The sequence below is a fragment of the Mixophyes fleayi genome, chromosome 5 (assembly GCF_038048845.1).
Source record: "Mixophyes fleayi isolate aMixFle1 chromosome 5, aMixFle1.hap1, whole genome shotgun sequence".
In the NCBI taxonomy this organism is placed as follows: Eukaryota; Metazoa; Chordata; class Amphibia; order Anura; family Limnodynastidae; genus Mixophyes; species Mixophyes fleayi.
Window position 1 is genome coordinate 259,834,888 of NC_134406.1, and position 26,410 is coordinate 259,861,297.

Consider the following 26,410-nt stretch of genomic DNA (forward strand, 5'->3'; position numbering starts at 1 on the left):
GCCGAATAATTCGGGTTTAGACCTAATTGCCCACAAATTGCAGCATGAATAGGCCTGGAAGATTGTCATTCTGTGGTCTACCGGGAGGGCTAGTAAATACAGACCATATCCGCGTATATGGTCAAAAGTGGTCATCGCTTGACCACGAGGACCATGCCACTTTTACGACCCAGGTATTTGGCTCAAGAACTGAACAGTCCTCTTTTTGTAATCTGATAATTATAATAGCAATGACAATACAGCAGTCACAAAACATACAATAAAATTACTCTCAACCTCAGCCTGAAGCAGAAACTGGTGGAAGAGACACTAATCTAGCACTGCTAAATCCATAACTTAATAGTAGCAATTACAATAATCAGTTATAAACCCCAAAAAAATGTGTGACAGTGTGAAATATTAGGATAATCTAAAACGTAAGTAATAAAAATACTCTGCGTATTTACAGCAGTGTAATTTATCACTAATCATAATATAAATTATATTACAAAAATACACAAAAGAGAATGAGTCAAAATATTAGAATCACTAATTGTCAACTAAACAATCAATGCCAAGATCTAAAAAAAAAAAAAAAAAAAAAAAAAAAAGTATAGTAATACAGAGGAAATTGGGCAGCCCAGGAAAATAAACTTCAAAAACAAAGTATGTGTACACTGTGATCTTTATGTGATCGTAAATATTAGAATGCTATTTATAAGGCCGTAAGAGCCATATTCGAAAAAGTGGAGTGAGAGATCGTACTTAAGGACTGTCCGTTCAAAGTGTAAGACCGGCAGACAGTAGCCCACAACACGTTATCACCGCAGAGTCTGAACCCCCCCCCTCCCCCCTCCATATTAATTTTGTCACATTTCACTGTGCTGCAAACAAGCTGTATTATCACTTGTTAGCCTTATCAATACCTGGAGTCATTCTAAGGACGTTATTTGGAACAATATTCATGTGTACACTCCTATACGTTTTACTTACGGTGCAGTTAGTCGTCCACAGAGCAATAGTCATAATAGAAAATGAGGTTATCGTGATAGTTTATCTTAATGGTAATTGCCCCTCTAGTGCATCCTGCATCTAAGCGAGTGCGGAGAGCATTTTTTATACAGAAATCGATGAACTCGTAGGGGGCAATGTCAGGTAGATTGTTGTGATGGTCTTTAACTAGGTACACTACAGAATTTTCCACCAACTTTTTATGCCGATCGATTTTACATGCGATCGATGGTCGGATCGCTCGGTCCATGGACTGCATACACACTAGCCTTGTTTAGGACGATAAAGGGAAGAGCGGACGTCCCTTTAGCGACTTTTTACAGCCATGTTGTCGTGAGAATAATAGATACAGGTGATAATAAATATCAACTAAACAAAGTAGTGTGTGAGGCACTCCTGTCCGAAAAAAAAATATTCAATATAAAATCAACTTTATTGATATATACTTTAAAAAATTTTGACATAGACAATTAACTAAATCCCACCTGGATCGGTGAATTAAAATATACAAGTGAATAGAATTGAAAATATGTGTAAAGAGAATTAAAAGATGACCCAGAAAAAGGGACTGGTATTGCACTATAGTTGGTATTTATAGTTAAGGTCTGGTCCTATAATTATATATTCCTGTTTTAACAATTCATAAGACCATCTATAAAGTCTCTCTCCAGAAAAAGCCTAGGCAATTCTCACTATGACCAACATGAAATGGTATGAAGTCCGCATAAATTGAGATCCGAGCGTGTCTTTATGTGTGAAACGCTTCCATTATTTTTAAATCTCTCATAATGTATGGGTAAGAGGAAATACCAAATATGTTATATTAATATTTTGATTCAATAATAATGGTAGCGGGCGGTTCCGTTGGATTGATACATCATCAGAGGGACATAGCATACAATGCAGTGCCTATATATAAGAATGATTACTTCACATATGATCCCACTCTAGATGTAAATAACCAAACAATAGAATCTGTGTCTCAAGCTGGTACACATGTCACAATGTATTAAACCTTTATTGTATTAGTGGAGTCGATCTAATTTATTAGACCATTGTTGCTAGATAGCTTAATAGGGCTGTGATCCACCAAAGTAGTATCGGTATGTTTGCTCTCAAATGTATCTCTACGTGTATTGATATTGCAATGTGCGTGACCAATATTAAGAGTTCCAAAAGGTTCTCATTAAATTATATTGCAGGGATTCCTCTCAGATATATCCCTTCATGCAGCGGTATTGCCCAAATTATGGCTATGTTATAATCCCCAATGGACTATCTAATATTGTGAGAGATAACTTTCCTAAAAGCTAGCGACAACAGAACTGTATAGTGTAACAGGTTGCATTGTGCAGTGCACTAACAGGCACAAATGATTGTGCAGGGATATATATGAGCTGTCTGTTGGAAATCACACTAATGGTATGTGACTCCCATTGAAACAGCCTGCGCTACCATTAGATGAAAGTCGGCAGTATCCATAAGAACTGGTGTTACCCTTAATGTCAAGCCTATAGTTGTGCATAGATATATTGCCTACTATTTAGCATTACAATATTCATCTGGATTAAGATACACAATCGCGGAGAGTCCCGCTGATCGGCTCCCTATTTCCGGGTCTGTGACGTCATGCGTCACGTGCCCGACGTACGTTTCACCAATTAGGCTTAGTCATGGGAAATTACTCGTTTGAGATAGGACTGAATCTTTTATGTTCCCAGCGGCCAATCATCTCATCTTTGCCGTGATTGATGTTTATCTTGGCCAATCCGATGTTCGCCCATGTAAAAAGAGGATAAAATCATTCATAGGAGCAGTTATTCTGTATCGATTCATAAGAGGATTATTATGTAAGAGGATTATTATATGAGATAATATATCTAAAGATGTGTATCAAATTCTGGCAATTGTAGAATATCCAAGTTGTTTTATGTAGAGCATAAAGTGCCATGGTCAAAGTTTGAAAGGTAAACATGGAAATGCATATATAATTCAATATGGGATAAAAGTTAAAGTGATGTGAAGAAGAATCAAAACGTGAAGGAAGGGGATAATACCCAAGGTCTCTAAATCTAGAGAGTGTGACAGACAGAGATTAAGCGGTGCATGGTGATTATTGATAAGGTAAGTGTACATGTTCTTGATTTCTTGAAAATTATTTGTTAATAAATATTATTAATTTTTGAAATTGTTTGATAATTACAAACAATTAGGTGAAAGTAAGTGTCATTCATTTTAATATATAGTGTATCTATTAATAAATATTGCTCTATAACCAGGTAATTTCCTGTTATATTCTTCCTCAAAATATATTGAACGTGAAAAATTAATAAAAAGAAACTGAACGTGTTTTATTTCGTGCTTATTGACCATATTTGATATGTATATGATTATTATAATGATGACGCTAGTGATAACATCATTACTTAATACATTCCTGTCTGCCAATTGTTCATGACCAACAAATGTACATAGTTCCTAGTATACTTCCCAATATGGATCCCTAAATCATGAGTATTCTTCTGGGAATCAATCCATGTTGTCGTGAACAATGACTAATTTCGTACTCGCTGTTGTGGATCGGTCGGAAGTTTATACACACTACACAGCGGAAACGAGATTGGAACGAAAATAAAAACCGGTACGACCAACCAAATGAGGCGACAATCGTCCATTTGGGCAGACTTTCTACCATCGTGTCACTGCACACACTGACCCGACCGAGTGGTCGTATGGCCCTGAGAACAATGAAACATTTTTAAATCTGGGTACACACTACAGGTTTTTTTAATTCAATTATTGTGCCAATCACACAATAAAATTACCGTTTGGTAAAAAACCCCATTAGTGTGTACAGGCCCACAATTATCTTTTATTGCACCAAAGCACATAGTATCGTTTGATTTGGTTTTATAAACTTTCTAAAAATCACGGTCAATGATGTAACGATGTCGGAGAAATGTGGAAGTGTGTATGAACTCACGACCAGCAGCGTAGGCAGATATCTGTACAGTGTGTGCAGAGTCACAAACTTTGCAGCAGATGGTTATGAGAGATGATCACAGATCTGAAGGCAAATTGTAGCAGTTTCACCTTGTATCTATTACCCCTTAAAAGCAAAGTTATGTTCTTAAAAAGAAAGCCGCATACCTGTAGCAATATTGTTTAGCAAATGCACTGCCTTAGCCGATATGGTAACAGATGTTTATATAAAGCAATTGAAGTAAAGCTGTTTTTAGCAGAGTTACCCTCCAAAATGTGTAATGCAAAGAGTTACTGAACAAATGAAATGCAGCACACAGGACAGCGACTACAAAGTGCTTGTTTGGAGACTGCGGATTAAAGCAGGGGGAAATGTCCTCTTTTGAAGGCGATTGCAGAGTACAGTGCAATCTTCTCCAAGCAATTTATTAGCAGTTTAAGAGGGTCACATAGGAACACTGGCTCTCGCAGGCAAACACATCACCTTTGGCAACTCCTCCACAATGTGCTGGCAAAATCCACGCACAGTAATTGCTCCACGAGAGAGTAAAATGGGAACTACAAGTTGGCCGAGGTACCAGATTTATTCACATAGATCTGTGCTAGAAGCCAACATTCTATCTGCTTCCATCACCGAGCTGGGGCTGCAGTACGCTCTATAGGCCCCAGGTTGCATCCAGGGTCAAAGCGTTCAACCTGCAAACTGAAAGGACAATTGTCTATACTGCAGCTGTCGGGATGTAACCCAGCAGCAGTTTTGCTAGTACAACAACATTTCTCTGAATTTTTTTTTATTGCTTGAGAGCAGGGCCCCCATACCTCTCTGTATGTATTACCCGGTATTGTTTTATTATGGTTTGTTCCCAATTGTAAAGTGCTACAGAATTTGCTGGCGCTATATAAATGTTGATGAGGCTAAATCTACCGCCCTCCCCCAAGTACTCTCAGATCTTCTCCTCATACCCTAGACTATGTAGCTACAGAAATCAACGTGGATTAAACCATAATGTGGCCACTCAGTCGTAAAACATTGCATAGCATGGAGCCAGCTCGGGTCACTACAGTTTTACTCACTACTATTACTCCTTTACTAGCATTGGGTAGGAAACAGAATTTAGGATTTGAAGGTTAACAATTACACTGTGTAATTGGATCACTTATAAAGATATTTATTGTATACATTTATTCCCCTTAGTGACGCAGCGCGACAATGTACTGCATGAGTTTTGTACCTGAAATGTACTGATGCCATGTTAGAGCAAATTTATTTCTACCACAGTCTGAAGAAAGGAAATCCCACGCTAATTAAGCCTTTCACATCTGTAAGTGACCAACATTATTTTAGCCTGAATACACAGCAAGGGGTTGTTACATATTTTTTTCCTGTCTTGTTAAAAGAGACGAACCACATGAAAAATACAAACAAGCAAGTTAGGAAATCACAAATTGATGTGAATTTTGTTAAATACAAGATTAGTGAATATTCCAGTGTGGCTAACCTGTGACACTCCAGGTGTTGTGAAACTACCAAGTCCCAGCATGCTTTGCCAATATATAGCAGCTTATTGCTGGAAGGGTATGCTGGGACTTGTAGTTTCACAAACACCTGGAGTGTCACAGGTTAGCCACACTGGAATATTTTAAATCCTGATGCTAAATATCTTTGTGGTGCCAACTAGGAAGGGTGATGAGTTACCCCGTGCCCAACATGTGTGTCAGAAACAGTATATAAGAACTGTATTTGTATTTTAACTGTATTATATCATCTGTACTTCTGGATGATCACAAGTACCTCCAACTAGTGTGTAATGGTCCTTGTAAGGACCCCCTTGAGTAGAATCTTCAAGCAGTGATGTTTATTTGCTGAACGCCTATTGCCTGCTGTATCCTGCAACCATCAGATAAGATCTTGCACTGTAATCCGTACTCCGGCTGTCCTGTATTGAACACAGCGGACAACGCTCTGCGTTGTGTCACTCAGCCCGCTACCCAGCAATCCTGATCTATAGTAAGTCTCCAGACAGCCCACAGCAAAGAGGCGCTGCAGCAGCTATACCAGCTACCCAGAAGCAAGCAGTTCTAGGTGCTGTTGAAGGAGCCTAGTTGCGGCAGCCTAATTCTCCTAGAGCTATTGCGCAGTTGGCATTCACAAGTCCGGGAGTGACTGGCGACACCAGTAGGAGTGGTCAGTAATAGTCCGTTACCGACGGTGTAAAAGAAACCCAGAGAAACTGTGCAGGAAGAACATCCTTCATCCAACAGACTGGGCAGTGATGTAAGCCCATTTGGACACTGCCGAACCATTTACTGTCTCAGCCAATCAAATTTCAGGGCCAGCAGCAGATTCTTTTAAGGAGCCAGGGAAGATATGCAACCTCCGGCCTCATAAGATAGGATTCATAAAAGGTATTTGCTAAGGGTCATTTTTAAGCTTGTTGGCTACTTGGCTCCTGGGATTTTCCAGATATAGACAAGAGCTGCTCACTTTATTAAAGTCAAACTGTGGAGTTACAGCTTCAAGTAAAATTTAAATACATCCCTCAGTTTAAAGCAGACCTGTGACCTGCAGAGTGGAGGAAGCCCTATTGCAGAATGGAACCATATTCATGAACAGGACAAAGGACATCACTGACGACATGAAGCACCAAGGTACAAGGTAACATTAAGTAGGAAACCAGTTTCCCAATACAGCAAAGAACTGACAATAAACCTCCGACAAGCAGATCGCTCCAATACCACACGGCTGGTAACAAATTGCACATAGGTGACAATTTCATCTCCCATCTCCACACATACGTTACAGAGCGCACACGTCAAGAATATACATCTGGCCTTGGTGCTTGTTCCCTTCTGTAACACAGACCCGACGGTTGCATTTGTTAACTTTACAGCCCTTTTAAACAGAACAGCCACGTTTCTGCTGATTAAATGTGATTTTTTTATGGGCCTGTTGAAATAGCAGAGATAGTACCAGAGTCAGCACTTTTACGATGCTGTAACTCCGTTTTATCCAGTAATATTTTAGCTGTGAATGAGCATTACAATCTGCTGTGCAGCAGGGGTAGAAAACAAGAGACAACAATCAGTTCTGCATCCTTGCAGTGCCGCATGCTGGGATGGGCTCCTGGTGCTGCACAATCTATAACCCCGACTGCCGAGGGACACCGCGATAAACAGCGAGTGGGTGTCAAATATATTAAATCATCATTGTTTATTTATATAGCGCCTATCATATTACGCAACGCTGCACAGAGAATATACATATTCTTACCCTGAAATTGTGTGTTTGTTCTACTTTTATATGAGCTTAGATTTTACTGCAGTTAAGCTTCATTACAAGTTATTTTCTAGTAAGGTTACATACAGGTGTGTACTTCTTAACCTCACGCATTGTGCTGCAGTAAATTTTACCGCATGGAACTGCAACTACCATAAAATACATATCCTTAATCCGGGGATAGACAGAATAATGCAGTTATGGACCCAGATAATCAAATCTAGGAGCCAGCAGACTTACAGAGCAAGTAAAGCCAATATTTGAAATTTTTAATAAATGCTTTGTGTATTACAAATACACACAAGTGAACAAAAAGGTTTATACTGAACTACATGACCCAGCATGCTCTCTCACGCCTCTGCCGCAGGACTCCACACGTTAGCTGGTTAACCACTGGCTTTAGAAAAACCATTTGCGTTTGATGTGCAGAGTAACCGGCACTTGCGCTACTGCGACAACCTGTTTACATGCTTCTGTTAGTCTTAAATACATTCATCATCATTTGTTTATATAGCACCACCATTTCCGCAGCGCTGTACAGAGAATATTTCTCATTCACATCAGGGGCTTAGAGTCTAAACTCCCTAACACACACAGACTGGGATTAACTTTGGTTAGCAGCCAATTAACCTACTAGTATGTTTTTGGAGTATGGAAGGTAACCGGAGCACCCGGAGGAAACCCACGCAAACATGGGGCGAACATACAAACTGCACACAGATAAGGGAATTGCTCTGGAATCGAACCTATGACCCCAGTGCTATGAGGCAGAAGTGCTAAACACTGAGCCATGCAAACACCAGTGGGTTAGGGGCCTAATCAGCAGATGTAGTGACTGACAGCTTGGCAAACCTGCTGTACAGAGGTGTGGGGAATGTGGGGATTGGTAGATTCATAGACAGGAGCAGTGATGTCACAACTCCATTACATGCAGATCCGCTGTCTGACCAGAAAGTGCATATGGCAAATATCGTTTTATTCCACCCTCCACCCAATAAATGTGGCGGAGGCCTTTCTTCAACTACTAGAATGTCTACTGCCTCCTCCCTCCTTTCCATAGATGCCACTGGTAAAAGGAAAACATTAAAAAAAAAGAACAAATAGGAATCATCATGGTAACAGGAACTCTTGAAATAGAACAAAGACATGAAGCACATTGTAGAATAAAACTACAATAGGTATATGTACGGATCCATAGCTTCCCCCCATCCTTCTTCCTGTGAACTACTTAGATGAACTGAAGCTTGCACAGAACTCACCCCAGGCCACAGTAATCTGTCCCATCTTTTTAGAGTCACTTCCATCGGTGCTCCCTGTGACAAACAGAGCCGTACAGCTATACCCTGCGTCTCATCCGCGGCGGCTCTCCTACCGCACAACACCGCATGCAGTCCTGATACTTGGGTCTGTCACAGCAAATCTCCCTTACTATGCACATGACACGGGCAGAGAGACAGCAGCAGATTACCACTTGTTTAATTCCACTCAGAAGAGGTCTCCAGCTATATGGTCATTACAAGCCGTGAACACAGGAGCATTAAAGGTGAAAATGAAACCCAGAACTTGGGCGAACTAGATTAACCTTAGATAGAAAAATCAACCTCTGCACAATCATTGCTATAACAGCACATTGATTGTTGGGAACTCTTAGCTATCAGAATACTGCAGGCACCAACCACCTTGGACCCCTGCAATGTAGATGGAATGGTTCATCAATACACAGTTCTCCCTCAGGGTCTCATGACCGGGATAATGAGAGCTCTGTAGCCAAGGTATCACTTAATAAAGACCCCTGGACCACCAATTATGTCACCTCTTACCCCAAATCATCACAGCTCAATAAGATTGACAGCAGAGCAAGGGAGGATAAAGTGATTATCATCATCAATTTATATAGCGCCACTAATTCCGCAGCGTTGTACAGAGAACTCACTCACATAAGTCCCTGCCCCATTGGAGCTTACAGTATAAATTTCCTAACACACACAGACTAGGATCAATTTGATAGTAGACAATTAACCTACCGGTATGTTTTTGGAGAGTGGGAGGAAACCCACACAAACACGGGAAGAACATACAAACTCCACAGATAAGGCCATGGTCACGAAATGAACTCATGACCCCAGTGCTGTAAGGCAGAAGTGCTAACCACTTATGGAGTAAAGGCAAATACTGGCCTCTCTCCAGACAAAGTCTGAAAGACGACTTACTAGTATTCTAGAAATTATATCAAGGTTCTATAACTATATACATAATTCCATAATGCTTACATTACATATACCTCAAGGTGAAAAAGAAGGTTAGAGTCTCTTAAAATATTTATTCTCATCACTGTTAGAAATCAGCCTCTGCTTATAATTTAGTGCTCAGCGAGACCGGTTACTCTGTGTAACCTTGCCAGTTCCCATCGCTTGCACCCATGTATCTTGTAATTAACACAGCTTGCCGTTATTAAAAGCAATGACAACAGCAAGACACATAGGTGAAGACCCTTAACGGAGCCTATAGAGCCCAGAAAGAATGGAGTGCGGTAGTGTCATTACCATTTGGTTTCAGCAGACTGGTTTTTATTAGAAGCCAGTCAATAGGAAAGGTCAACGTAAATGAAACAGAGGACTGTGTAAAACAAGGCGTTCCACTCCATGTAATGTCACTGTATGAATCACACGGGGGCCCATCCAATTCTGCAACCTGCCGGCCATGAAATAAAGCATACATCAATTTCTTGCTGTGTCATTCGATTACGCCGACACGTGTTCCTGAAATCTACAGTAATGCACAGTCTCAGCTCTCAAACCTGCAGCTTTACAGCAGAAGTTTCCATCTCCGACTAGAACATATTTAATGATTTGGTATTTTACAGAAACATGAACTTCACGTTTGACAGTATACACAGCTGCTGCTCCATCCATTCAGCAATATACACATGTACTGTGATATAGATTATTTAACGTTCTCCAGGACGTCAAAACCAGTGCTGATAACTGAGAATTCTGCATTTTGCATACAGGTAGGTTTGCAGCTTTATTACTGGCTCACAGCGGTGTTCTGGGGGACGTCTCTGTTAGTGCCTTTCTGGACAACCCCATCTTTTCAAGCACCTGCTGTGAACCTATAAATTGATTGAGCAACTTCCATTTCTGTATCCTCACAGTGGTGCCAGATAGGGAGAACTAACTGATCTCTAGGAATCAAAATATCTGGAGTCGGTCTAAATCATTCGTTGCCATTTATTTAAATAGTGCCAATCATTTTACACAGCACTTTACAGGGAATATTTAATCATTCGCATCAGTTGCCTACCAGAGTGGGACTTACAAGCCAATTGCCTCCAAAGACAGGGCTCTAGTCAGAATCAAAGTCATGACCCCAGCTCAGCAATTATCATCATCGGGTATTTATATAGCGCCACTAATTTCGCAGCACTGTACAGAGAACTCACTCACATCAGTCCCTACCCCATTGGAGCTTACAGTCTAAATTCCCTAACATACACACACAGACTAGGGTCAGTTTGATAGCAGCCAATTAACCTACTAGTATGTTTTTGGAGTGTGGAAGGAAACCCACACAAACACAGGGAGAACATACAAATTCTACACAGATAAGGCCATGGTCAGCAAACTCATGACCCCAGTGCTGTGAGACAGAAGTGCTAACGACTGAGCCACCGTGCTGCCCACACCACTATGATAAACAACTCTTGCATACCCATCTGGTAAGACGTACCATCTGGTACCATCTTGCATACCCATCTGGTAAGACCCTTTGTGGTAACTCTGAATGAGAACGTCTTACCATTAGTGGCTGATGAGGCTTTTGCCTTACAATCGCCATACAATCAACAACTTCAATGGTTATTTCACTAAGTTATGTACCAATTGTTCTCCGCACCACTTAGACTGTCAGCTCATTTGGGTAGAGACATCTTTAACAAATGTTTCATGTCATTTGTTCTACAATCCCTCAATGAACAGTGATTCGTAATGTTGGCACTTTCTAAATCAAGTAGGAATAAAAATAATAAAAAACATTAATATTCAGGGTTCTATAAGGACTATTTGTAAGAAATGCTTAACAATAAGCTGTTTTCTGCAAACAAACACTAACTTACTTTGCAGTATCTCCTGCTGCAGTAAAGCTGGGTACACACTACAGATAACTACTGCAGATGCCATTTATGTAACGATTTTACCAACAACTGAAAGTCCTCATGATCATACAGATTCATGTGTACACACCTACACAACCTACCTTCAGATCTGTGATCTGCACCTCATAACCATCTGCTGAAAGATCGTGACTCTGTACATTCTACAGATATCTGCCTACGCTGCTGGTCATGCATACACACTTCCATATATTCCCTGTATTGTTCCATCACCGATAGTGATTTTTAGGAAGTTTATAGAACAAAATCAAATGATACTATGTGCTTTGGTACGATACAGCCTGATCGTGAGAGCATCACACTCCTGCAATATCTGACCAAAAGGTTGTTTATCAAGTGATCAGCATGAATTTTCTGTAGTGTGCACCCAACTTAAGAGCTTATGATAAAATAGCTCTGTGGTGCAAAACAAATAAATAAACTTCTTGCAAAAGGAAAAAAAAAATCTTGCGCACAAGTCAGACTAAAATGCATTAAAAAAAAAAAAAGATATTTTGACAACAAACAAGTTTTCAGTAAAACATTTCTTCGACAAAATAAATTCAAACAGCACCAATAGGTGAGATCAGTTTACATTGATACACAGTACAAATTCCCTTCTGTAAGGCCTATAGCCACTTTTACTCGTGACGGGGTTGGCTGACTTGTGCGACCTCCCAGACAGAGCTCCGCTTTCAGCCTCGCCGCTCTCCAGATACCGCCGGCACACCAAGGAAGCGTGCCATTTATCTGCCTGGACACTTTGTCCTCATCCTGCTCCCAAGAGTTGTCAGAGGACAAAAGGCTCAATTCATTTTCGCCTCGCAAAGCCGAGGCTTCTGTAACCGCGTGCCATCGCTCAGACATTTAGGAGGGAGAATCTGTCTTGAACTTAAAAAGAGTGTTCTTCATCTTGCGGAGACAGTCTCCCATGTTCCCAGAGCAGTAACTAACACAGAGAGATCGGAATCCTACTAAAGGCATCAACCTATTTAGCAAGCAGGCATGCGTAACCGGCCTGTAGCAGAACAATAAGATACAGTATCTGTCTCATTACAGAGGCTCTTATTAACAGCCAGGGCTTAGACACAAAGACAATGAAATATTCAGAAGATTCGTCCTCATAATACATCTTTCGCATAGCCAAACATTTCTCCATGGTATATCTGTTTTGACAAGGTTACCGTGGGTTTAGGAGCCAGGGAAAGGACGGGACGATTACAGTATAGAGAGCTAGCCACTGTGTTCCCAAGGTTAACACACAATTATTCAACTCTTTTTTATGCCTAGGGAGAGGGAGATTTAACGTCTGTTAAAAATATTTTGGAAGACAAGTCTAGCAAGTAACGTTACATGTATGGAACGAGCTGGACAATTCCTAACAGCCAGTTAGGCCCCGAAAAGAGATTACCTGCTTATAACTTTGAGAGTCTATAGCACTTAGTGGCGCAGCAAAGTCTAATATTTACTGTCAATCCTCTGCACATCGGGAACGATAGAGCACATGTAAAACTAATCTAGATTCAGTTGCCATTAGATCACTATAACATCTGATCTAATAAAGCAGAGACTTGGATCGAGAATAAAACATCTATAAATCTCCTACTGAACTCCCGAGTCTCAATTAATGCAAATAAGCATTACTGCATATATGATCTTGGTACTCCTGCGTTCTCTAATATATAAAATATATCTATCCCTCCTGGGACTTTTTAGTACTTCTTCCATTCAGCCATGTCACAGCAACCAACATGTGTTTTCCAACCAATTGATTCATTCTACAGTCACTATTTGCAGATTAGAAACATCTACAGCGGTGACGCATGGCCCTGCGATCCATCCCCTGTGGCCCCCAACCCCACATTACTGTCAGATGGGTTTTTATTGTAGTTTGTAATGCTTGTTTCAAATACCTGCTTTTATGCTATTACAGATAGGCCTCTTTCTTTGACTAAATGTATTGTTTTCACTTATTTCTGAGATTAAAGGGTAATGTGCCGCCCTGTTGAAACTTAAGCGAGCTCTGCAGTGCAGCTCCCAAAATGTTTTCAGGGCGCCTATCATGCGCTATAGACTACCACCACCACAGCATTGTAGCCTTATATTTTAATTACAGTCCAATCAGCTCTCCTCTTTTCTGCTTTACCAAGGTGGTCAATGGGGCATATTTACTAAACGACGGGTTTGAAAAGGTGGTGATGTTGCCTATAGCAACCAATCAGATTCTAGCTGTCATTTTTTAGAATGTAGTAAACAAATGACAGCTAGAATCTGATAGGTCGCTATAGGCAACATCTCCACTTTTTCCTACCCACAGTTTAGTAAATCTAGCCCAATGTCAGCATTATCCTGACAGTCAGATTGGACAAAACACTTTGGCAATGTCATGAATTATTTAATGAACTAGGCTGAAATTCGGCAATACACCGTTAGTGCTTCACATTATCCAGCGTGAACCAATCCATGGCAAAACCAGTCATATAAAGGAAGACCTCATTTGGAAATGTTATCTGACAAGCAAAAATTGAAGCGGTGGGTTTGTGGCATGTGATAACGACAGGTCCCTACATTGTACATATTTGTGTCCATTACCAAGATGACCTGAGCAGTCGCCTGCAATACGGAGATAAAAACTTATAACTGGGTAAATTCAGAAAACACAATAACAGCATCCTCAATAAATGTTCTCATACAATAATAAACTGTGCCAATATAAAAACCGCCATACAAAGTACTCCAGCCTTTATGAGCCACATAAAAAAGTAAACTAATATTTAGTGTGGCTGGATGGTTACTGCCTGAGCGAGCGCAATCCTCAGAGTGACAATGGACCGAAATTTTCTGGAGATCGCGCCGTGAATGCTAAAACATTGGACACTTTAGGGACCAGACTGTAGAAATGTGGTAAGGTATTTTTTTTACTGGTAGCAAGAGGAGAGTTTCTTTTTGATAATAGTCTTTAAATAAAGAATAACCCGCTGACCGGAGTGCTTGAAGAAAAGCAATAAAGCATCAAGTTATTGGCATTCCCGATGTCCGCTGAACCGCAATAACTACTTTCTGTAACTCAATGGAAAAGTAAAATGTTCACTGTGGCCTTTATCAAAGCAGATACTGAACACTTCTCAGTGAAACACAGTGTAGCTGGTTACATTATAACTGGAAAATAGCACATGGACTATAGGGAAGGGTCACAAATGGGGTGTCTAATCTATCCCATCTACACCATGCGTGCTCTGTTGGAATATGGGATCACTGAAACAAGAAACTGTCACATGCAAATAAATATATATAAAAAAAAAAAAAATATATATATATATACTACTGTTTAGCATTATGACAGGATCGCTGCATTAAAAAAAAGACATAACACAATCATAACTGGTATAATTAGCTAATCTGTTGCATCATCACCAGCTTTGTGTATGAATCCACAAAGTACAATTCTTGCAAAAATCTACTGAAGCCTGTCACTTACACACTGCTGACTCAGATAAGGGGCACCTCCCACTAACCTGCTGCAAACAGGGTAAAGAGTGATGGACACATGCTGTCAACCATAAATATTTCACTTATTTCATGAAAATCATTCAGTGCCACAATAGTATTTGGTATCTTACTGGTACCAGCCAAATTTAACACTACCACCCAAACCCTCTATGACCGCATCCACTAAAATGGAAACGTAATAGTTTTATACTAAGACCGAGCAAATCCCAGGAGCCAGGGAACCAATGCACCTAAAAATATTCAGTTTGTGCCTAACATCTGGGTGTCATTCCTATTAATGCCAATGGATACACATAGTCCCCTGGCTCCTGAATTTTACATCATTTTTTCAATCCGATCTTTAGTCCCCTGGCTTATATCCTATTGAGCAGCTCCATGTCTCCAGCCTGCATGGTAACAGATCTGATGGGTCCGTGAACACGCATGCAGCTCCCCTGGCTAACAGTGATGTCATGGGGCCAGTGCACAACCAACGTGACGCCTAATAAAAGCTGCGTTTTGTCCCTCATAGGACTTATTCTGTGTGCTGACCACTGCTTAGTGCCAGGTCTATTATTCTGTATGCAGCGTCTTGTGACAATTTATTCACAATTCTGGAATACAAATTACTGTTTCTCCAACTGCGAACATTAACATCTTCCTGTCTCTTGCTCAATTAAACCACACCCACTATATGAATGACTACTTGCTGTACTTTATCACTGCTGCCCCTGCAATTCACTGTAATGTCAAATATGGGATAAGTAGTAACAGTGAATACCTTGAAATTTCATATACTTTATTAAAGATTCATGAAGCATTCTACACATGCAAGCACCTTCATAAAGTGAAAATCTTCATGTAAAAGTTGCAGGCCGCTGCTGCTAACCTGACTGAATGTTGGAGCCTGATAGAACTCCACAACATCTGCACCCTGTCCTGATGAATGACAGTGTCCACATTGAGCACTATTAAGCTACAAACAGAAAGCGAGGCATTGTGTAGTGTATGTACGCTGCTTGACCAGTGATGGAATTGATGACTTTTTTCCCTATACTTAAAAAATGTAAAATAAATAAACAAAACAATATAGGAGAGAAGGGATAGGGAAATAAGCTGAGAAGCCCCATTAGACACAATATATAATCATCTATTTATTTATATAGCGCCACTAATTGCGCAGCGCTGTACAGAGAACTCATTCACATCAGTCCCTGCCCCATTGGAGATTACAATCTAAATCCCCTAACACACACACACACAGACCAAGAGAGTAAGGGACACTTTCCACTAGGGGCATCATTTAACTGGAGCCAATAGATATATGACATAATCAACCAGTCTATGTAATATTTGAGGGGACACATCCTTAAAGTGTCCATGGACATAAATAATCCAGAGATTTTACAGCTTGTGAGTATGGATTTCCTGCTAAGTTATAGAATTCGCAAAAAAGGTAGGAAATTTACTATTTTTATCTCATTAATTCACCAAAAAGCTCTCATACATGGAATCCTCGTGAACATTGACTCCAGCCAGATGCACACATTACCGCTGGCATTAGCCTTAATGCCCACTGGCCTCAGTTTTGTGCATTGCACTAACGCTGCTCGCTTGCTCCCAGAAAGCACTGGCAGTCCGATACTGCTGCGGTATGCTGGTGCTCATAGTACTACACCGCTGGCATGCCTTGCTCACTGGAACATGCAGTGCACCAGCCAATAAATAATGTGAAGACAAATAGCCGGCACGGGTGTTTGGAGGAGCTGTTTTCTGCACAGCAATGTTTCTAGGAGAGAGTACACGCACTTTTTTTTTTTTTTACAGGTCGCATTCCCATAGCCCTGTGCTGAACAAGCTGGTACTGACATTATGACCCCACATTGCAGGTATCCCTGTTATTGCCTAATCAGGGCAACCTTTCATAGCCTACTGCTACTACCAGTCAAGGCTATTAGCACAGACCTTTGCTCTGGGGAAGAACACCCAGAACAGATACACCTTTCAGACTCTTAAATACTGGTCTTGCAGCTTACTCAAAATCAGTCCCACGGTGTCCTGTCAAACAGATGATACACAAGGCAGTATGTAAAACACTTTTACAAATACAGAAGGTCCTCCTTATACAAACAATGTATACAGTCAGAAGGCAAATCATTTATTAGAGCAATGTGGCCATCCTAGTTCAATTGGGCAAATGCAAGTCAAAAGTGTCGCAGAAGTCTCCTTTAGAAACACAAGGGACACACAGATTTTAAATGAGTAAAATGCAAAAATCCCTTTGGTATTTTGTATGCGGCTGATAGATGTGCATAGGGGGACTAGCAAAGCCAGGCGCACCGGGGGGGGGCTAGCAAAGCCAGGCGCACCGGGGGGGGGGCTAGCAAAGCCAGGCGCACCGGGGGGGGCTAGCAAAGCCAGGCGCACCGGGGGGGGGGCTAGCAAAGCCAGGCGCACCGGGGGGGGGCTAGCAAAGCCAGGCGCACCAGGGGGGGGCTAGCAAAGCCAGGCGCACCGGGGGGGGGCTAGCAAAGCCAGGCGCACCGGGGGGGGGCTAGCAAAGCCAGGCGCACCGGGGGGGGGTTAGCAAAGCCAGGCGCACCGGGGGGGGGGCTAGCAAAGCCAGGCGCACCGGGGGGGGGGCTAGCAAAGCCAGGCGCACCGGGGGGGGCTAGCAAAGCCAGGCGCACCGGGGGGGGCTAGCAAAGCCAGGCGCACCGGGGGGGGGCTAGCAAAGCCAGGCGCACCGGGGGGGCTAGCAAAGCCAGGCGCACCGGGGGGGCTAGCAAAGCCAGGCGCACCGGGGGACTAGCAAAGCCAGGCGCACCGGTACTTTGACTGATGTAAAATGACATGGGGGTTCCATATGCCTAATTGTCTTCTAAAGGAGATGTGTATGCTACTCTTATAAAATCATAAAAAACCCAGAATTTATGAAAACACAAATGTTATAACATTAGGATGTAGATCAGTTATGTTTAACACTACAAAAATGAAAACAGTGGGTACATAAAATAAGAGATAGCTAAAGAACCTCAGTATGGTTAAAACCAAATGATCCCAATTTGAATTTGGGCCTCAATATTTGTAGTTCCCATTCCCTGAATGCATTTGTGGTGAGTGTTGAAATTTGTGTTTCTAAATATTTGTATTCCATACATTACTTAAATCATTCATAAATTATAAACATCTTAACATTTAAACAAGGCGCAGACACTACTGTTTGAAGTTCATATCCAAAGTTCATAACACTTAATACGTTTCAGTTTAAACTCAAAGGGGCATATTCAATTGTTGAATATCCCTGTGGCGTTAAAACTATTACCGTTATTACGGTAATAGTAAGCTGGATTTCAGCTCGCAGCTCCCTGAGCGTAATTATGGCATTTACACGCACTATTACCGTAATAACTATTACCGTAATAACTGTAATAGTGCCAGGAGCCCGAGATTTTCTGCGTTTCCGCCAACAATTGAATATGCCCCAAAGGGTGAGATTCATTAAGGAAAGTCAAAAAAATTAGTACGTTTTCTCCTGGACAAAACCGTTACAATGCAAGGAGTGCATATTAGTTTATTATTTTGCACATAAGCTAAATACTGGCTGTTTTTGCATGTAGAACACAAATTCTTGATACCTTTATTTTTACACGGAAATGTAAAGTTAATCTGGGACATGCCCTACCCCAACTATAAATCTGTCTCGCATTTTAAATTTACCTCCCCCTCCAATGCAACATTGCTTTGCCAAGGTGCAAAGTTACTCATTTTATTGCTTTACTTTCCTTAATGAACCAGGCCCAATGTGTTCAAATCACTTGGCACATTGTACAGGCTACACCAGAGGTGCTCAAACCCAAAGCTATCAACATGTCATGTTTTCAGGATTTTTTTGTCTGGAGAAATAGTTGGGATAATTACTGACCCCGAAAAAATAAATGAACTGACCAGGAAACTATTAAAGAAATCCTGAAACAATTAACTGTTGGTAGATCGAGGACTTAAGCCCCTCAGTTTGTACTGATTTAATGACTAAGGGCTAGATTTACTAAGCTGCGGGTTTGAAAAAGTGGGGATGTTGCCTATAGCAACCAATCAGATTCTAGCTGTCATTATGTAGAAAGTACTAAATAAATGAAAGCTATAATCTGACTGGTTGCTATAAGAAACATCCCCACTTTTTGAAACCCGCAGATTAGTAAATCTAGCCCTAAAGCTGGGTACACACTACAGAATTTTCCACCAACTTTTTATGCTGATCGATTTTACATGCGATCCATGGTCGGATCGCTCGGTCCATGGACTGCATACACACTAGCCTTGTTTAGGACGATAAAGGGAAGAGCGGACGTCCCTTTAGCGACTTTTTACAGCCATGTTGTCGTGAGCAATGACTGTAATTTCGTACTCACTGTTGTGGATCGGTCGGAAGTTTATACACACTACACAGCGGAAACAAGATTAGAACGAAAATATTAAACGGTACGACCAACCAAATGAGGCGACAATCGTCCATTTGGGCAGACTGTCGACCATCGTGTCACTGCACACGCTCACCCGACTTTTGAACGAGCGGTAGTATGTCGGCTGGTTGAGCCGATTATTGGACGAAAACCGTGTAGTGTGTACCCAGCTTTAGTTTGAGAAATGATACACACTGATGGGGAAGAGAAACAACAATGGGGGGGGGGGATATACTGGATCAGTCACCCTGTGGCTCTCCTACCACTGTAGAACTACTAATACAAGCATTCCCCGTCAGCCCCGTGATTCACAGCTACACAACATCTGGGCCACGGGCAGCCCGAGGTTAGTGCAGAAACAAAAACCCCATGGTGAGTGTATGGCGGCCAGCACAGCTCCCCCCACACCTCTGTGGACCACAATACAATCATCAGAAGATACAGGCCGCTGCCTGACCCCCAACAGATTCTCTACTCACCATCCCGTCTATCTGCACTTGTTTCACGGCGGTTTCCGCGCTGGGCGCAGCGCTGCCGGTTTCTTTGCGAGACGCCATGTTCGTAGCTGGCAGCAGAAAGAGAGAGAGAGACTGTGTGTGGGAGCGAACACGTGCGCCGGAAACAGGAAGTGGGCGCCGGAGGTCTCGTCGGCTTACGTCAGACGGCGAGGGCGCCATCTTAGTTATGGGCAAAAAATAAGTTACAGAGAGGTTGATTTAGCGCCATAAAGTCAGTATATTTTTTTACGGCCTTTCAATAAATGCATATGCAAGAGGTGGGATTTTCAGAGATACAGTTCACGTTGAAAAAAGTTTGATAGAGATTTATGGACTATTTTGTGCCACCTTCTTGTGTTGTAGCTTGGACTGTACATCATAATTACTGTATAATAAAAAAGTGGAAATACTAAGTGTAACAAAGACATTCTTAGTGCTTATTGCGTTTCTTGCTTTTTGTTATTGAAAACAAATAACTGGGAAAAGCAGTTGCTTTGCTAAAGGGGTGGCCTGCTACTAGTATACTGCAAACATGTAATAATCCATATTAATTAGATGTTTGTTTTTTATTATGTTATGGCTACATCCATACAGATTTTTTAGAAGCACACATTGGCTCTGTAAAGGAGTGTGAAAAACTATGTAAATATAATCTTTTTTCCTCAGGAATATTCCATTTATTTTACTCCCAACACAAGGCCAATTTTGCCTCTAAATTGTACACTTTGCCCCTGCATTTGCACTTTTTTACTGTGTTTGTAAAGCACACCTATAGTCTCATCAGAATTCCCCATGCCCTATTCCAATATAAATGATCAGTTTTTATATTGCAATAATTGGGTATTAGATTATATTTTAAACTTTCTCTTGTGTTGCACCAAAACTTAATTACATATTATACTAGAAAACATGACCCTGTTGCCACCCAGTGTCCTGGTGTCAGAGACTCATGGCCACTCACAGGAAGTCACATTGCACAGACCCCATTTTGCTCAGCACAATGTGACCGGATGGACTTGCTTTGTCTCTCGGTCCTCCCTGTTTACCAGTTGTTTTACCGATTTGTCTTGCGGTTCCCATTACTGTCAGTAATCTGCAGTTACTGACCACTTCTACTGGTGTCACTTGACCACTAGGCATTCACCGACTATAAGTACTGACTACGTAGCTGTTGTAGGAGAGTAGTCGCTGTCCCACCAGGCCCCTTCACCAACACCTGGAACCTCTTGCTGGTGACTGACTAGTTCCTCCTGACCACTTACTACAGAATAGCAGACAGAGCACTTATCTATAGGTCATAGGAATCGGCAGATAATAGATGTTGTGCAGGTGCTTGTAGGAATAATAATGTTTCTTAGTAATGTAGAGCACTTAAAAGACTGGCTACATATCACTATTTGATGATGATGATGATGATACACCCAGGAGTACAATATGGTACATACATGTGCTCTCCACTCCTACCATAAATACAAATAATTACTGGGCAATTTGAGCAGGGTGGCAATACCCAAATAACTCATGGTTTATCATTGGGACATATTCCACCCAAAGCTCCAACGTACAGACACACAGGATGACTCAATAATAGACATTCAATCAAAGGAATGCAGTTGTCAAGGTGATGCCTTCCCCCATACATTGGCTCTAGTCAGATGCTAATTAATACAGACAACCACTACATCAGACAAGGATGCCTTCACAATGCTTTCCTGCAGCAATTAGAACATAATACCTCACATTGTACTTTATACTCAGCAGTGCCCAGTGGCATTATAGTGCAAATTATGAGCAGAGTCCCTCTTATAACCTCATTCCTACTATTAGGCATTTGGATGTGATTGTCTTATATTTGTGTGTTGTGTTATGGCAATCATGTATGTACACTTGTTTTTTTTCCATGAATAAAGAATGTAAAATTTATTTAACCAAAGTTCACCACCTGAGCTAGAACTTTTAAGAATAACTACACCTTCACACCATAACTATGTAACATAATAAAGGGAAAACATAACCATACAAATACATACGTTATGAGCAAGTGCTTGGAGCATGCTTTGAAGGGCAGAGGGTTATTTCTACCTTCCCAAGCAAAGAAACAATTCAGCCTAATGCTCTCGGGAGGCACAGAGTTCAGTAGATTGAAAAAGGCACTTCATATTCCATCACAATGTTACCTCTAGTCCCTTAAGCCACAACAGTCCAGCGGGGACCATAATCCCAATATAGCCTTGTCAACCAAGTCTCTCTTTGGACCACAGGTCCCCATCTGTTATACTCGGTTCTCACTATGAAGAGTTCAGGATATAGAGGGAGCACCTTGGAAACAGGATGCACTTGTAACAGTTTTAGTAAGAAAAGTATACACTCGGCTTGATGTGGGTCTCCCAGGGGAAAATATCACATATACTATTTTTATAAAATACATCAATTACATGGCAGCTGTCACACATCAGGGTCTTAGGTGCACTTACCATGTCCGCCGCTGTCATAACACGGCTATCAGGGTCCCTTCTGGTCGCCTGCAGCATTCCTGACCACCACGTCTGCATCTGTAAACAAACACATAGGGCTAGATTTACTAAGCTGCGGGTTTGAAAAAGTGGGGATGTTGCCTATAGCAACCAATCAGATTCTAGCTGTCATTTATTTAATACCTTCTACAAAATAAGAGCTAGAATCTGTTTGGTTGCTATAGGCAACATCCCCACTTTTTCAAACCCACAGCTTAGTAAATCTAGCCCATACTGTTTGTTCTGCTGCATGGGTGTGGCCATCTTGGATTCAGTCAGGTGATCATTCCAGACCAACCAGATTCAGCAGATGTGACCACGATTTGTACAACCAATAACTATTAGGAACACCCTATTTAAACCTGCTGCTAGAATTTCCTTATTACCAGAACAATATACTCTTGTTCCTGCTAGTACTCAGCATTTACAAGTGCTCAACTTTCTGTAAATACCTTGTCTTTTCCAAACTGCTCATCTTCCTGCATTCCTCAAGAGTGCTCATACCTTGGCAAGACTTTGCATCATCTAGTGCTAATTCTGCAGTGCTCTGGGGTTTTTGCTGGTATCACCAGTCTTGTAGTTGGGGCTGGTTCTGAGTCTCTGGGGCTAAGTTCTATGTATCTGTGTGGGTTTCATGGCTATGGCTGTCTTGCAGTACTAAGTCCTCCATTCCTAGTCACAGTTCTGAGTTCCTGTCTCCAGTCCCAGCTAATTCTGTTCTGAGTTTCTGTGTGTACATTCTGAGTGCTTAGCAGTGGGTTCCAGTTCTGTGTGTCTGGTTACAGGTGCTGGGGTTGAGTTTCCACAAACAGTTCCAGAGTGTGGCTATGGTACATTCTAGTTCTGTACTTTGGTGCAGACTCTGGTCTTAGACTATGATACTTTTAGTACTGCTTAGTGCATTCCGGATGAACATAGGTTTTAGCAAGGCCTCCAGTTTATGTTGCATTCCGGCTTCAGCAAGACCCAAGTCCAAGGGTCTTGCTGAAGCAGGAGAAAAACAGATGACTGTGACAGCAGCATTTCAGAAACATGGGGACGTGCCACTGGCTTTCTTCCCGATGAGAGCAGTGGCACACGCAGGGGGGGGTTTTAAATCTCTAGAAACCCCCCCCCCCCTACACTAACTAAGTGGCCACTGTCCTATATAGCAGCCGCGGCGCTGTCAAAGAAGCGTCCGCGGCGGTGCTGTAGTGTATACAGCACCGCCGCGAACGCTTTTTAGACAGCGCCGCGGCTGCTGTATAGGACAGAGCTGACGAAACGGAGCTGCCGCGCATGCGCGGGCGCATGCGCAGCAGCTCTCTCTCGGGTTGTTTGTGTTTGTTGAATCTTATTGGTTCAAAGTAATAAATTCATTGTGTAAACTCTCTTTGGAAGATGGTGTTTGTCGAGGTTTTATGGCATAATCAAACCACTGACATTTTTTTACAGCATTCTCTGGGAATATTCTTATCAATTGTTTAGTAAAATCATTTTACATTAAATACATGCCTCATTATTATTCTATGGGCTTTCTTGGTTAATATTTAATAAAGTGGATTATATTTACAATGCAAAACACTTTAAATGTTATTTATACATATCAGACAGTTATTCACATCAGTTGGTTACAATTCAGCTACAAGAACTGCCTCCCCCATCCCTGGGTCCTGTCCTATTCCCACCATCCACCTGTTGTCCACCTCTCGAAACTAACCTACCCTCCCTACATACTCCTCCTACTCCTGCAACCTTATCCACATCTCTTAAGTTCCTCCCCTTTACCTGCGCACTCAGGAATGCCAGATCTGTCTGTAACAAGCTTGCTCCCATCCATGACCTTATCCTCTCTCGCTCCTACTATTTGAAGTACTACAGACTGCCAGTATCTCTGAAGATCTTTATTATGACAGTTGTTTGAGACTACCATTACTAGTGACTTATTTTTTTTCTGTACTCATCAGTTGCAAGCTCTGTTTCCTCTATCTGATCATCGGTTACTCTAGATGTTTTCTACATATTCAAAATAATTTCACAGTTGTTGGAACTTCTCTCCTGCCTCTATCCTGCATTGAATTACCTAACAATGCGCCTTTTCTCCCCTTTCCACCTCCTTGTAGCAGTCACCTATCGCCCCCCTGGCCCCCCCCTGGCCCCACCTCTCACTTCCTTGACAATTTTACCACCTGGCTCTCCCATTTCCTTTCCTCCAACCTACCCATCCTCATCCTTGGAGACTTCAACATCTCATTTGACCAATGGTAAATCTACCTCCAAACTCCTCTCCATCACCTTTGCCCATCGTCTCACCCAGTAGACCCTTATCCCACAAACCATGATAGGAATTCCCTTGACCTTGTATTCTCCCACCTCTTTGATATCCTACATCTTACTCATCATTCCTGTTTTCTGACCATAACCCCCTCTTCTGCCACCTCTAACTATCTACCTCTCTCCTGCACCCAAAACCCTGTGGACATTACGCAACCTGCGTGATCTTGATCCCTCTCACTTCTCTGCCACCCTTGAAGCACTCCTTATCTCCTTTGTCTGCTCAGACACAGCAGTCTCATTTTATAACTACACCATCTCCCCAGCCCTAGATGAAGCTGCCCCTGAAACCAAACTTCACCTCCACCATTCTAAGTCCCTACCTTGGCACTCCAAGCTCACTCCCCATATCCCTACTTCCATTCCTTTCCAAACTTCTTGAACAGCTAGTCTACAACCTTTTCACACATTCTTACCATTCACTCCCTCATTGGTCCCTTACAATCGGGTTTCCGCTCTCTCCACACCACTGAAACTGCCCTCACCAAGGTGACTAATGATCTACTCTTGACTAAGTCAAAGGGCTACTTCTCCCTCCTCTTGCTCCTTGACTTCTTTGCTGCTTTTGATGCATTTGACCATTCACTTTTCCTTAACATCCCTTCACTCCCTTGGTCTTCTCGGCACTATCTTGTTCTGGTTTACCTCCTAATTCTCTGATGGTTCTTTCTTCTGGTGCCTGATTTTCTCCTGTCCCTCTGTTGGGGTTCTTCAAGGCCCATTGGTTTTCTCTCTTTTTGTACCTCCTCTCTAGATCAACTTGGCTGCTCTTTGACCTCTAATATCACCTCTATGCTGATCACTCTACCTGACCACTCTCTGTCCTCTCCTGTGTGTCCATGTCACGGGCACTAGGAGTCTTTACCCAGGGATCACCAGGTGATAGGCTTACCAGAGCAGTATAGGTGGTAATATGGTACTCTGGTAGCAGGGTGATCACGGAACAGGAAATAGCAGATGATGAGATGCTCAGGAAAGTCTATGACTAGCAGCACTGGCCATATGGAGGTAATAATACACGAGGAACTGTATGGACAAAGGACACGTGAAGGTAGTCAGTGGTCTGCGGTAGCAAGTTGTACCACTGCTATAGTGAGGAGGAATGTCCAACAGAAACGAGGAGGTGATGAGTGTCAGCGGTCTGCGGATAGCAAGTTGTACCGCTGTCAGAGTGAAGGAATGGAATACAAGTGGAGGTATCCGGGGAGTCAGTGGTCTGCGTTAGCAAGTTGTACCACTGCTATGTGAGAGGATACTGGAACAGGTGAAACTGTAAACAGGAGTCAGTGGTCTGCCACTAGCAAGTTGTACCACTGAATATATATGTGAGGAGGTGCACGGGGAGAGACTGCAACACAATATATACACGGGCACCTTGACTTTGATCCACAGTAATATGCACAATATAAATGTATAAATGACTGAACAACACTGCCAATATAGAAAGTCTCTTGAAGTAATCCGGCATGAGATAACACAGTCAATGATGGCAGTAGAGTCAGCAGATAGTACACTCCAGAGGAGAACCAACACAGTCCAGCAAGGTATGCAATACACAGCACAGTCAATGGGAAGTATGCATACCGTGGTTCAGGAGAAGGCAGTCAGACAGGAGTGCAGAGATACCTGAAGGGCAGGAGGCCAGCAGGATACAAGTCCCTGGATGGGTGAAGCGGGGGTCTAGCAGGTGCAGCGCACAGGTAGGTAGACCAGCAGGGAACACAGGAAGGCGTGGA

The 26,410-nt window shown here is 42.1% G+C and overlaps 1 protein-coding gene across 1 annotated transcript in view; it reads right to left on the reverse strand.

Annotated features, from left to right (window-relative positions):
* Positions 1-19,958, reverse strand: part of EIF3H (eukaryotic translation initiation factor 3 subunit H) — a 105,286-nt gene extending 85,328 nt beyond the window's left edge. The window contains exon 1 of the mRNA XM_075213984.1: positions 19,831-19,958. Coding sequence (XP_075070085.1) covers positions 19,831-19,908 — 78 coding nt within the window. The 5' untranslated portion in view covers positions 19,909-19,958. The remainder of the gene's footprint in view (positions 1-19,830) is intronic.
* Positions 19,959-26,410: the final 6,452 nt, after the last annotated feature.